This window comes from Arachis hypogaea, chromosome 16 (assembly GCF_003086295.3).
Source record: "Arachis hypogaea cultivar Tifrunner chromosome 16, arahy.Tifrunner.gnm2.J5K5, whole genome shotgun sequence".
Taxonomy (NCBI): domain Eukaryota; kingdom Viridiplantae; phylum Streptophyta; class Magnoliopsida; order Fabales; family Fabaceae; genus Arachis; species Arachis hypogaea.
Genome location: NC_092051.1, coordinates 124,048,492 through 124,063,623, shown reverse-complemented (window position 1 = coordinate 124,063,623; position 15,132 = coordinate 124,048,492). Strand labels below are relative to the sequence as shown.

Here is a 15,132-nt window from a genome sequence, read left to right as displayed (position 1 = left end):
CTTCACCTACATAATGAGAGATAAAGTTACTGTCTTATCCTTTAATGCTTTAACCAATTTGTGTTGAAAAGAGCTGAACGTTGTGATGGATTAATATGAGTGGGTCTCTTTTTCACTAGCATTTTTGTTATAAAATAATTATTATTTTATTTAGATTTTTAATATAATTGAAATAGTATTTAATGAAATATTTTTATTTAATAAAATGTTACACACACATATTATTTAAGCTTTTTTAATATATATACAATTTTTTTATAGTAAATAAATATTTAATTTAGATATTTATTATATCTTTATATTTTAAAATATTATCTTTATAAATTTATTTTATAACATTCATTTTAATATGAACTTTTATATTTATCATAATCTAATAATCTCAATAAATAATATTCACCGAAAGACCAATATTCAAATTTTATTTTTACCGAAATATTTTAGATGCAACCATAAAAATATATGTTTTTTTGTGTTTGAAAAAGATAATGAATTATGACAAAATATTTTCGTAAAAATAATCTTTATATCACTTTTTATATACATGTACAAGGAAATAATTTTTTTGTGATAAAAATTCTGTGTTAGTTGCAAAAAAAACTTTACAAAATTTTAATATTATTAAAAGATTTAATACTTTTATGTCTGTAGGAGTGGATTATTTAATTTAATTTTTTTAAAAAATATTAATTATATATATATATATATATATATATTAAAAATTAACTACTATGTAGTTGTATAAAAATACATAATATTTTTTTTATATATTTTTAATCTATATTTTATATTTTAATATGTATTTTATATGAGTGATTTAATTCTCTTGTGTTTTAAAAACACATTTAATAGTATAATAATTAAAATATATGTTAATAAGATTAAAATTATATTATCGTTAAAAAATTTGAATAGGAAATTAATATTGTGTAAATATTATAAATGACACAAATATATATGAATGAAAATAGATAAAAATAACTGAGTAATAATTTTATATGTACTTGAATTTAGTTTGTGATGTATATCTATTAGATTATTTTTTTGAAAAAATATTTAAAATATTCTAAAATAATGTTATTGTGCTTGGAAAAAAAAAATAGTGCAACGCTCTTTAAATGCTATAATCTATAAATCTTAATTTTTGAATTCTAAATCCTAAACTTTCAATCCTAAGTTTTAAACCCTAAATCTTAGTAAAATTTAAACTCTAAATTTAAAGCATTAATATAAAATATAATAATAAAAATTAAAATTTATTTAATTGACAAAAAAATAACATTCCTTACTTAATAAAAAAATATTTAAGAATTATCTTTAAAATTATAATGTTAGTCTAATTTGATGAAAATTCAATAACAATGTATTTTACATTAAACGCAATATACTTATATATATGAATTTGAGAGAGATATTATCAAATTTTTTTTAAAAGAGAGACATTATCAATTTAAAATTATCAAAATTAACTAACTATTTATTTATGTACTATTTGTACAAAAATTAAAAAAATTACAATATAGTAACTAAAATCTAATCATCATTGTATATAAATCTTGAATTGTAGGTAAAACTACTTTTATATAAATTGAAATTGTGAAAATATATAAAATGACAAAAATACCTTGTTTGAATTATTTTTATTAAGTAGGTTATATTAAAAATTAATTACTAAAGTATATTTTTTGTGTGTCTTGATTAGACTCTTATTTATAAATTTAACAGATAATTATACAATAAAATAAATTATAAAATTTAACATCATTCACACAAGAGCATAATATATAAATTCAGTAAATGTGTCCCATTACAATTTTAAACTAATAACACTTGAATAATATTTATGTATATATCGTCGTATGAATTAATATTTGTAAACAAATATTTTCACCATATAGTAACAATATATACCTCCTAATGAATTATTATTTCTAGGTAATGTATCAAAACTATATTAATAACAATCAAGAATAAAATGTATACTTATATTATATGTATATTAAAAAATATTTACTAAATTAACTGTTTATATAAAATATATATTAAAATACAAAATATATAATAAAAATAATATAATAAATATATGATGTACAAGAGAAATACATAAAAAAAATAAAGGGTTTTCTTGCCGATGTTACTATGACATTGTTAAAAATGTGAAATTTTTTTATATTAATTGATATATATGTATATATATATTTATCAAAGTATAAATCAATAGTTGACTTAAAACATTAAAAATTAATATTCAAATCGTCATATATATTTTTACTTTTTTTGCACATACCGAAAAATAAAAAATAATATTCCAACGAATAAGAGTTTTTTTTTTTTAATTTTTCAAATATATAATAAAAAATATTTTACACCTAGTCCACCCACTAAAAAAATTTTTTGATCCATTAATACCTTATAAAAGAGAAAAATATTAGATAATATTAATTTAAAAATTAGACAAAAAATAAAAAAAAATATTAACTGTATAAAATTTTTTATACAGTATTTTTTTTCAACCATCTTAAAAAAACTACATATCAAATGGTCTCTTAAATTCACCGTAGCCTTTCATTTCAACACTTATTTGTAGAATTATTTTTAAAGTTACTGTTTTTTGTCTTTTTCCTTCTTTATTAAAGGATTATATTCGTCATTTTATGAAAAACTACAAAACAAATAAATTTACCTATAACTTGATCGTACAAAAAACATTGAAGTTCCATAAAAATACTATGGCATACGTGATAATTTTCCTATAGGTATTAGCACCAAATTAAAAAATGTGATCATATAGTAAAATAATCGACATGTGATAAACGACACCATTTTTTTGTTGTTGACTAAACGACGTGATATATAAAACATATAACGTATCCTGGTATTGATACGATTATCAAATTTTGTTTGTTTTTTTGTTTTTTTATTTAATTGATTGTCACTCGATCAGAGTCGCTGTATGAATACCTCAATAATTCATCAGGTACCACAAAAAGTTATTTAAAATTTTAAATATAACATCGTCCGCACGCATATGAAGTATTTGAGCGGTCCCAAGTTCTGTGACTCTGACTGTAACACTTGCTATTCACCGGACATAGGTTGTTCATGGCCAAGTAAGGCTGATTTTAATTAGATCCTAATTTTACTTTAAAAAATATTAAATTTATTTTAATTTGACTCAAAAGTAATTCAAAATAGATTGAGTCAAATCGTACTGATTAAATTTTATATATTAAATTAATAAATTTTATTTTTAAAAATTAAATTTAACTAATATTTCTAAACAATTATTTTAAAATAAAAATAATATTATATAATATAAAAATATTAATTAAAGTATAAAAATATAATATGATATTATTAATTTCATTCTAAAATATAACTTTTTTATTATAAAAAATAATATTGACTCAGACCGAATAATTCAAAACATAACATAAATTCAATCCAAAAATAATATTTGAATAAAAATGACAAATTCGAACCTGACAAAATATGTTTTGAATTTGAGTCTTGAACACAATAAATTGATTCAATTTTGTTTTTTTAATAACAACCTAAATTAATTCCCAAAAAATTTTAGATGGGAGAGTACAATTTTCAATAAATTTTGGATAATAATATATAGGCAACCCAATTTATTTTTTGGTTAGTAATTAATCAATAATATTTAAAAATATACGCTAAATATATAGTACTGAACGATTAGATTAAAGGTGTTAGGCTAAAGGTGTTGGACTACTAATTAAAAATATTGTACAACATAAATTAAAATTGCTGACCCTTGAATTTTTTCATAAATTTTTATTTTAAAAAAATTTTAAAAAATTATTTTAGTGAGACAAATTAGTTCTTCGATTATTTTAAAGGAAACTAATTTGTCTTAGAATATATTTTTTAAGGATCTATTTATCTTATGATAACAGTTTTTAAGAATTTATTTATTTAACATATATACGTATTAAAACTTTTATTGAAAACGATAGAGTGATCAATTGATCTGATAAAAAAAATTTTAGAAACTTTTAGAAAAAAAAATTTATTTGAGACCAAAATGTTGGATATTAAATTCTTTGGTACCAAGTTAGATAATTACTCTTCAATTTTTCATTGCATCTGTTGATTTTGCTTTTCTTTTTTTTTTTTTAGTTCTATAAAAACAAAATTAAAATGTAATTTTTTAATTAATTTCGTACGTTTATTTTTTTCTTTCCATTTATTTCTTCCTTCTTTTGTTATTAGGTAAAAAATTATGTTAATTTTTTCTTCACTAATTATTCATTATAAAAAACTTTAATTATTCTATCAGTCTTATAATTTTATTAAATTTATAATTAAGTTTCTATATTTTAAAAACTTTCAATTTAATCTTCACAACATTTTTTATTTTGTAAATAGATTCTTGGCAATATAAAAAATATTAAAATTAATGGAATATTTTTTCGCAAATTGAAGGCACTTACAATTAAAAATCTAATTAGATTTTTGGTCACGTATTTTTGCACTATAAACAATTACTAAAATAGCAACCGATTTTAGAAACCAATAAAATCGATTGCTAATAATACTGATTTTGCGACTGATATAGAATTTCTATGAATAAAAAAAAGTTGGTCGCTAAATCGATCGCTAAATTTTATTTAGCGACCAATTTTGGCGACCAACAAAATCAGTCACTAATAGCAACCGATTTGGTGATCGATATGTCTTCTCTATGACCAGGACAAAAGTTGGTCGCTAAAATCGGTCTATTTTTTAGCAACCAAAACAAAGAAGTTAGTCTTTAGTATTGTCGGTCACAAAATTGATCATTATTTGTTAATTTAGCAACCAATTTAGCAATTAGTAAGAAAATATGCTGAAAAATAGTTGGTCGCTAATTCAGTCGCTAAGCATTTGGTCACTAAATCAGTTGCTAATGGTTAAGATAGCGACCAATTTAGCAACCAAATATAAAATACTAGCTTTTAAGCAATTAGTCACTATATTGGTCACTTTTTTAATTTAATGACCGATTTAGCGATGAGCATATACTTGGACAAACATAACTGGTCACTAAATCGGTTGCTACATGTTTGGTTGCTATATTGTTGTTTAATCTTTAGCGACCGAACTAATGACCAGTAAAAAATAACGTTATAAACTATTCAATTGCTAATTCAGTCGTATATTAAATGTAACAAAATAGGAACTCCACCACCACTAACCCTAACACACCCACACAATATACCATCCCAGAAGTACCGAACTAGCACTTCTCACCCTCCAGCACTGAACCATTGATCACCACCGGAAGAACCTCACAACACACCATGTGACGCCCTCATCTTCTGAGTTATTGCCGTCTTCTTATTTAGCATCATTGTCATCTTCTGAGTGGTGTGCACAGTGACGGATCCAAAAAATTTTAAAAGTGGGGCAAAATAATATAATAAAATAATAAAAAATATATATTAATATTAATATATTTAGATATTTAAATTTTGGAGTATATTAGCTAATAAAATTTTTAATAAATAAATATAATTAATACATCTAAAAGTATAGTAATTTAATTTAAAAATATTTTTTCATTTTAATATTTCGGTAATATTGCATGAATAATACATTTATTATTAATACTTGCGCTTAGTCAAGCATCTAATATCCGTCAAATTACATTTATGTTGATTATTTTTTATATGTTACAAAAAAAAATTATAACTCAATAGCTAAAAAATCTATAACTCAAATGAACTAATTTAGAATTTTGACTATTTTTTATTTTGATGTTTGAATTTTTTCTAAAATTATGCGAGAGAGACAAAAAAAATTGTAAAAAATATAAAAATTCAAATTAAACAATCATAATTATCTTTATATGTAGGTATAGATAAAATAATATATTTTTTTCTATTAAACAAATATCAAATAATTTTTTGATATTTAATTGCAAAGTTGATATTTTATAATATTATAATAATTTTTTTTAATGAAAACAATATTATATGTATGTATAAACAAAATTAAATTAAATAAAACAATAAAAAGTAAATAAATTATATATATTATAAAAAAGTATTAAATATTAATAATCTCATTTATATTTAAAAAGTTAAGCTTAACTTTAGGCAATTAAATCATTAGATTATTATTAGTTATTATTAATATTTGTTTTAAATTTATATAATACAATAATTTTTATTGTTGTATAATATAAATATTTTTTACACATAATTTTTTTGAAGTGTGGAGGCAAATAAATTATTGTAATGGGGCAATTCTCTACACATATATATATTTATTTTTAGCCTTTTGAAAATTCAATGGGGCAATTGCCCCCATACATTTGCACATAAATTTGTCCTTGGGTGTGCACCAAATGAGATGGATGTGTGGTGTGAAATAGCAGGCGTTGAAACGGAAGAATTTATGAATTTGGAATAAAATCCACTGCAATTGAGAAAAGACCTAGTTATCGTGGCTCCAGTTCTCATTCATCTGATTGATTGCGAAGGTCAAAACATGAAGAAATAATTAAAAAAATGCAAGTGGAGAACAATGATTTGAAAATTAGGTTGGAGAAGATAGAAAAAATGATTTGAACTTAATAACCGTTTACTTCAACAAATGATGAAAAAGCTTAATTTTAAAATTTCAATTCCTTAACTAGAAGGTGAAAAAATAAATATAGGACAGATGAAGATGGTATATGTAATTCTGGAGAGTGAATATTTTTATTGTAGTTATGATTTTAGTTAGTAATTAAAGACTTTAAATGATATAATTAGTAATTAGAGACATTAAAATGACATAATTAATTTTATAAACAATACTTTTATGAATCTATATTTGATGATTTTTATATTTTGTTGAATTATAATTATATATAAAATCAGGGTTTAAGAATAATAGATGTAAAATTTAATAAAATATCTATAAATTAAAAATTAGGATCAGTTAGCTACTAAAAGTTCAGTCATTATTTTTTTATGGCTAATTTACCAACAAAAAAATTGGCCACTAAGGCTTGGTTGCTAATTAACGAGTGAAATATTGCTTGCCATTTAGCGACCAACCTTTTCAGTGACCAATTTAGCGATGGAAAACTTGATAACCATTTAGTGACTGATTTTTGTTAGCGATCGATTTAGCAACCAATATTATTTGGTGAGTCTTTGGTAGCTTTGGTTAAAAATTTATCGTTATTTCAAATTTAAGGACCAAGGTTTTAGCTACTACCATAATCAGTCACTATATTGCTAATTTTTTTATAGTGTTAGAATAGAATATTTTATTAATTTTAACATTTTGACATAAAAAAAATTAATTATAAAATTAAAATAATGTAAAAGATAATTAAAAAATATAAAAATTTAATTGTAATTTTAATAAAATTATAAGACTACAAGAATAATTAAAAAAAACATCTAATTGGATCAGATTTTATAAAAGTATAAACTTCAGTTTTGATGGCAAATGCTTTTAAAATTATTAATTAAGATTTTCAACAGTGATTTTTTTTTTAATTTCAATTTCGAAGAATTCTCTTTTATTTTAGAGAAATTCTAGATAGCCAACATTTTTTTTTTTATTTTGTATTACGTTTAAATCAACACTAATCAATTCTTTTGTTTTTAAACTAAAAATGTTTACTAACTAACATTATTTATTTATTGAGATAAAAGAACCCAACATTTAGAATGCGAGAGGAGGCGAAGATGTAATTGTCACAATATATATAAAGAATTATTTAATTAATCAATCAGCATTTAGAGGTATTGGTTAAGAAAATTCATTTTAAAAAAATAAAAATACAAAAATATCATAATATTAAGTATTTCTTAAGTTTAATTTTTCTTTCGTTTTGAAAATAAAAAATAGACAACTATTTTATATATATATATATATATATATATATATATATATATAATTTGCTGTGTATTTGACAAAAACAAAATCACATATTTTTCATATTTATATTAGGAATAAATGACCATTTGTACTCATGAAAGATGATAATGCAGATATATGTATCTATGATAGATTGAAACTGATTTTGTATCCACAAAAATTACCCTGTGTGTGGCAAAAGTACCCTGCTTTAGTTATACACTTGCTTCGTTATTATCCGAACCTACTTGACACCTCCAACCCTCCAAAATCCTACCCCCTCTTTAATTCCATTTCTAATTTCAATCATCCATCCCTATTCCATGGCAGCAGCTTCCTCATCTTCTGCAGCCATGGCCACTCTTCCGTCCCTTCACACCTTCGCTTCATCCTCGCACTCTCCTTTCCAACTCTCCCTCTTTTTCAAACCATTCTCCATAAAAAAGTGAGAAGCTCCAAACAATCACAAAACATCTATGGGGGATCGAGAATACCATGCTATGCCTCCATTAGAGGCCATTTTTCGATTTGGGTTCAATCCCTCAAAAATTGCGTTCTGAACCGGCGTCAAACTACAAGTGCCGCTGCTGTTTGGAGATCACAAACCCTACGCTGGAGTATGAGACTTTTTTCAAAATGGCTTCAAACTAGTCGTTCGTCCATGAGATCGGACCTGACGGTCTCCTTCGAGAAGCTTCCGTCATTAGCTACACCAAGAAGGTACTTCTCTATTCTTCGCTCTTCAATTCAATTCCGTCGTTACTTCATTTTCTCATTCTTTGATTTCTTTCTTTTCCTTGTTGCAGATCATCGAAGAAGAGAAGCTTCAGTTGCACATACAACTTCTCTTTTTCTGGATATTTTTTTATTCATTTGGATCTGGCGATGAGTTTGTGCTCAGTTCTTGATTCTTTTTGTGTGGTTGCATTTGCGGCATTGTTTTAAGTTAGGTTGTTTTAGTTCAATGGTCGAATTGAATTCATTGTTTTTTGATCTTTTGGTTTACAAGTAATTTTAATTTTTGTTTTTTTGAAGTAGAAATTGGACATCAATTTTATATAATTCAATGATTCTTCTGACAAAGATAACTAAAATTCTCTAATTATGAAGATTGAAGATACAATAACAAGTTGGAGAAGCAATAGGAGGGTTTGGAAAAGAGGGAGAATTGAGAAGGAGAACGCGGGGATGAGGCGAATTTGCGAAAGGATGGAAGAGCAACAGTAACGGCAGAGGAGGAGGAAGCTGCCGCCATAGAATAGGGATGAGTGGTTGAAATTAGAAATGGAATTGAAGAGGGATAGAGTTTTGGAAGGTTGGGGGTGCCACGTAGGTTCGGATAATAATGAAGTAAGTGCATAACTAAAATAGAGTATTTTTATCACACAGAAGATAACCTTCATAGATATAAATCAGTTTCGATCTATCATAAATACATATGTCAATGCTATCATCTTTTATAGGTACAAATGATCATTTATTCATTATGGTTCAACTATAAAATGCACTTTATTATTATATTGACGCACACTAGTTAGTACACAAAACGTAATATAATATTAATTGACGTTTAATTAATGATTAACGATGTAGACATGTAGTGCCTCAAGGTCCAGCTAGCAGCCCCTCGTGGTAAGCGTGGGTGCCTTGAATTTTGAGTTTCTTTTTCTGCTTATGGTCCATTATTACTCTTACAAAAAGATTTTTCACATTGTTTCTAGAAGAATAATCGATAATTTCTTGCTTATTTTTCCTTCCAACTCCTACTCCCTTTTCTTTGTTTCTTTCTTTTTCTTAATAGCTTCTCTACCTCACAATTCTAGAAGACGTAACTCGTAAGGCAATGCAAGAATTATTGATTGCATATACTAACGAATATAAATTAAAATATTAGAGATGATGCAATAGAATAATTTGTATAAACTAAAGAATATTCAATAAAAGACTTTTGGAACTTATACTAATAATCTATCCAAAAAGGTAATATAAAATATTAGGGTGAAGAATGAAGATGATGCAATAATAGAATTAGTAAAAACTAAAGAATATTTAATAAGAGATTTTTGGAACTTCTTCAAATCGGTATATAGCGTGGCGGTTTTGCATTCTTTCCATCATAATTAGCCGAATGCATAGGGGAGAACAAATTAAACACGTTTTAAAGATTCGTTGAGACAATTGTCAAAATGCATGGTAAAACTCTCTCACGTTACAAAATTGAAAAAAAAAAAGAATTATGTCATTGACAAAATAATTCCACAAAAAATAAGCTGTACTTGTGACCCATAAAAATGGCAACAGTAAATGTCCAATCATAATTATTAGTTTATTTTTGTTAACGTCAATGTTTTAATAAAATTCAATATCTAAGTCAAACAATTAAGTCCAATTAAATTTTTATAATTTAATTCACTTTTACGTGCCACTATTTTTAATAAACTTTTAATTTAATGTGCAAATATATATAGGAAAATTTTCTAGTCCATACATATGAATCACATGAAATATCTATATATACATATAGATCCGTTGTGACAGTTAGCATGTGGCGATGCATAACTTCCTTCCTCTGTGGTACATGAAAAACTGCGCACCTGGTTGTAACACATCATAGCATATTAAGAGATTAATGTGTGTGTGATTATGATTTTTTTAAAAGTGGGCTGAAATTGTTTGGACTTATAATTGTTTGGGCTTCTTTAGGGTTAATGGGGTTTTTGGTTTTTTATGATGGTCTGAGGTCAAGAAAATGGATTGAAGAAAAAAAAAAAGCGTTATGAGAATCTTTATTTTTATTCTAAATAAATATATATTATAATTAAGTATATAAAGTTGAATGATTTTTTTATTCTAATCTTTGAGTGTGAGTGGTATTTTCCACAATATTAAAGAACATTTAATACTATAATTGAGTTTTAACTTTTAAAAAATCTTTAATGATTTAACAGTAAGATGTGTAAGTGCTGATATATTTTAATTTTCTTTTTTTTTTTCTGTTTTAGACTTACATGATCTTTTACATTTTTTTAATTTACATAAAACGTTTTAAAGTTTATATTGTTTTCTGTATTTATTATTATTATTATTATTATTATTATTATTATTATTATGTTTTAATGAGCAGTAATTATTTTTTAATTTTTGGTTAACGAGTACATATTAATTAAAGGGATGTTTATCATGTGTTAGTGGGTCACCGAATAAAATAGGAGAATAAAAAAAAAGCTAGTGACAAAATTGGGCTTTTTGTTTTCCATTAATATTCTCTATTTATTAGTTTTTATTATGATCACTTATGATTGGTTTCTTCTCTCGTTCAATCACTATTCATTAAAGGATACAGAAAAACTTTTAACATTGAAGGAAAGGAAGGTTGAGGAAGAGCGTTTTGGTTTATTTGGCGTTAGAGATAGACAGTATCCCAAGTATTGACACGAAAATTTCCTTTTCTTTGGTTTGCCTTGTATTGGTGAGTAGGGTGTGGTGGGAATTAATAGTGAATGGATAATTTTCTTGCCATTATTCTAAGGATTTTCAGCTTCCATCCAAGCATCCAGCCTTTCAATGAACCTGTTGCCTCCCCCACATGGTTCACTCGTTCTGAAAAAAAAAAAAAAAGACTATGCTTTATTTTTTTGGGCTTCAATTATGAGAACATAATATTGTTCTTCAGCTTAACATGATGTCTTATTTTTGTTGCTGAGATAATATGTTGCATTGTAGGCTAGTTTGGTATTGTTGGTTGTTTAAACTCCCTTAGTTAAAGATGAATTATATGAAGCTCCTTTTTGTGTTCTCTATAAATATAATGTAAACAGGAAGAGTGAAGTACCAATCCGGCCCCTGTTCATTTCCAAGAATGACAACGCGACTCCTCAAAATAAAATCGATCCAGTTTGGTCCCTGTCCCCGATTTCTGTCACACAAGGCGGTCCCCATACGTTTTTCTCCGGCGAGACATGACAGAAAACGCTGAGCTGGCTTGTTCGGTGCGTGACCTGTCATATGTGGTGGATGATGTGTTCAGTCAGTACTGAGATGGAGAAGTTGAGATGGACAGGGGCTAATTTGTCCTACCCAGTCACCATATAAACGACATCGTTTTACTGGGAAGCAACGTTTCAGTTGCTTTTGAAAAGGTGGGTTTCCATGAAACCCCTTCTTCCATCCTTCACATTTAGAAGAAAATCCTAACAGAGCCATGAGCAGCAGCAATGAACCACCATCGAGTTCCATTGATGGGAGTGGAAGAGAAGTTTTTAAAGATGAAGGCAGAAGTCCTCTAAGTGTATCTGCAGGAAGTATTACTGCGCCGAAGAAGAAGAAGTTCATTGCTCCACGATGCCGGTGTGGGGCACATGCTATTTTGTTTCTCTCTTCAATAGAACTGAACCCTAACCGGTTATTTTTTGGATGTCCACACTTCAAGGTAATCTGAAATTTAATTTAAGTTTCGTTGATTTTAACTCGATGTGATCTAGTATTTGAGCTGTGGGTATATTCTACAGAGCACAAAATCGCATTGTAAATTTTTTACATGGTTGGATGATTATGTTGCATCGTTTGAAGAGTTTCCCAGAAATTCTCCTGATATAGAGGGTTGGACGCGAGATCAAAGTCAGATTGCTGATGCTGCTGGTGTTAATGCTGGAAAACTGAGGGAACTAGATACTAGAGTTAGTGGATTAGAATTGGAAGCTAAAAATTGTAATGCCAATAGTGGTTCTAGCGGCGTTAGTGTTAAAGCTTTGGTTATTGCTTTTGTATTTGGAATTGTGATCTCCAAATTTTTGTAAGGCATATGAGTAGCAGGAACCTTCTGTGATACTAAGTTCAAAGTGTGTCTTATTTTTTAGAAGTGTATGTTGTTTACATTGTAAGTGGTATTACTTTAGAAGTATGTATGTTGTTTCAGATGAGATTATGATTTGATCCAAGAAAAATGGTCTGTTACTACTTTGATGAATTATGGCAGCATGTAGTCATACAAATTTTTTACTGAAAATGTTGGATAAAGAAACCCAAAAGATGCCTTATATAAAGCATGTACACAAAACAACCAATCATGTCCTTGTTCAGCATGAGAAAGGGACAACTTATAACCCTCTAACAACAAAAAGAAGGCCAACATGTAGCCTTGAACCAAGGTGTTTCCTAAATTTGTCAAGTTTCAAACTGAGTTAAACATCTTCCACATCAGTCTAGTAGAGTTTCAAAATGACTTAAACATGCATACAAATACTTAAAAGCTTTCAAAATATTTCCTAGATTGTAAACACGGACACTTAAACTAATAACAAAAGTAATCATTCTTATCATCTATGTCAACAGCAACATATCAGATATCAAGTCTTCCTCGGAGGTATAAACCCAGGGGTATGAATGAACTTGAAAAGCCTTGCTGCAGTCCCGGAACTTGCTGCAGCCATGGTCTCAGCAGAAGGAGCACTTTGTTAAAAGGGAACATTAGCAGTTGTTGTCCTCGGGTTCACAGCCTGACCAGTTGGAACATATGGTCTAAGACCTGACGCTGCTTGAACTGATTGTGGAGTAGGTTGTCCAAATGAAGGTGGAGCTGAGATAGGAGCAGTTGGGGGCCTAACAATAGGGTGCTTTTTTCTCTGGGCATAGCTGAGGTTGGGGGTGGAGCAGGGTTGTGGGGGTGGTTGATTCAGGTTCATAGCATCTCTTGCAACCTGTAACAAAAATTTAATGAGTATAAAATAAACAAACAGCTTAAAACAACATTGACCAATCACTATACCTCATCTGCCTGTGGTGCATTTTGTGAAATGGGAATTTCTTTTCCCTGTTCCTGTTGGTCAGAATTACCCTTCTTATGCATTGTCTTTGGAAGTTTCTTCTTGTTGGTTATATTATCCACCTTCGGCCCATGACTGAAATATGCTTTAGTCCACACTGCCGGATCAAATCGCTGTAGATACTCCCATGCACCATGATTGATTTTCTTCATTTTCTCCATGCATGCATTGAATTCTTGGAATGTTGTGCATCTTGCTGCTTCCCATACCATTTGCTTTGTTTGTTGGTCTTTGAAATGCTTGATAAAATTTTTCCAAATATGTAGCACACAATTGCGGTGGTCTGCATTCGGCATTACTTCCTTGATAGCTAACTCTAGCCCCTGCAAGCGCACACAGAAATAATTTAATAGTGTACATATCACTTGAATTAATTGAATTTGTTCATAAAAGATAACAAACAAACTAATTGAATTACCTTTTGCTGATCACTTTTAAAATTCCATCCATGTTGCGTCACCAGCCCCAAATCATCTTGCAACAGCGTTAGGAACCACTTCCAGGTGTCCTTACATTCATTAGGGACAACAGCGTATGCTATGACAAAAAAAATGGTTGTTCGCGTCTTGGCCCACTGCACTCAGTAATTGTCCGCCATAATACCCTTTTAAGAAATAGCCATCTAGACCAATTAATGGCCTACAACCTTGAATGAAACCCTTCTTGGAAGCGTCTAAGCTAATGTATAACCTATCAAACAATGGGAGGGCTTCAGGTTGTGGTATTGTCTCCATCAATGATGTGGACCCGGGATTACTCCTATGAATCTCACTCAAGTAGTCTCTAACTTTTACATACTGTGCCCGTGCATTACCAATGACCACCTCTCTAGCTACTTTTAAGGCCCTCGCAATCATTCTATGGTTAAGTTGCACATTGTACTTCTCAATCATGTGATCCATTGCCTGCCTTGGTTTCATATCAGGATGGATAAGTAGTCTTTTAATGAGCTTCGATGCCACCCAATCCCTATCTGCCATGTTGCTGCCATAGTCTCTGGCACAGGTGTGCTCATCTATCAGAGTTTTCACCTGGAAACACCTACTAGCACTATTCCAGGATATGAAAATCAGCCATGGACAATCCTCAGTAGCACATGCTGCCCTCAGCCTATACTTTTCATTTTTAATATATAACACATCCTTTTCCTCAAATACAAAGTAGTCTTTTAAAGCCTTCTTGAACGTTTCCATTGTAGGAAACATCTGACCAACCTTAAACACTACCTCTCCATACTCAGTATCCTCATTAAAGGAATCATATGCTGTCCTTCCCTCACCCTCAGAGAAACTGGGTTGATGAAGGCCTCACTCTCATACTCATATAGTTTCTCATAATCACTATCCATTTCCACCTCAGTTGGGACTGAGCTTCGGTTACTAGGCCCATCACCCATACTAGGACCCTCACCTGATCCACCTACAGGCCCATTTCTTTGGTC

General features: G+C 28.2%; 1 protein-coding gene across 1 annotated transcript; it reads right to left on the bottom strand.

The window, feature by feature from the left end:
• Nucleotides 1-13,322: 13,322 nt before the first annotated feature.
• Nucleotides 13,323-14,884, bottom strand: LOC140180204 (uncharacterized). The gene is made up of 4 exons (XM_072220646.1): nt 14,338-14,884; nt 14,110-14,228; nt 13,634-14,014; nt 13,323-13,565 (listed from the first exon to the last, which is right to left on the bottom strand). Exons 1-4 carry the CDS (start codon nt 14,882-14,884, stop codon nt 13,323-13,325), a joined length of 1,290 nt encoding a protein of 429 aa, XP_072076747.1.
• Nucleotides 14,885-15,132: the final 248 nt, after the last annotated feature.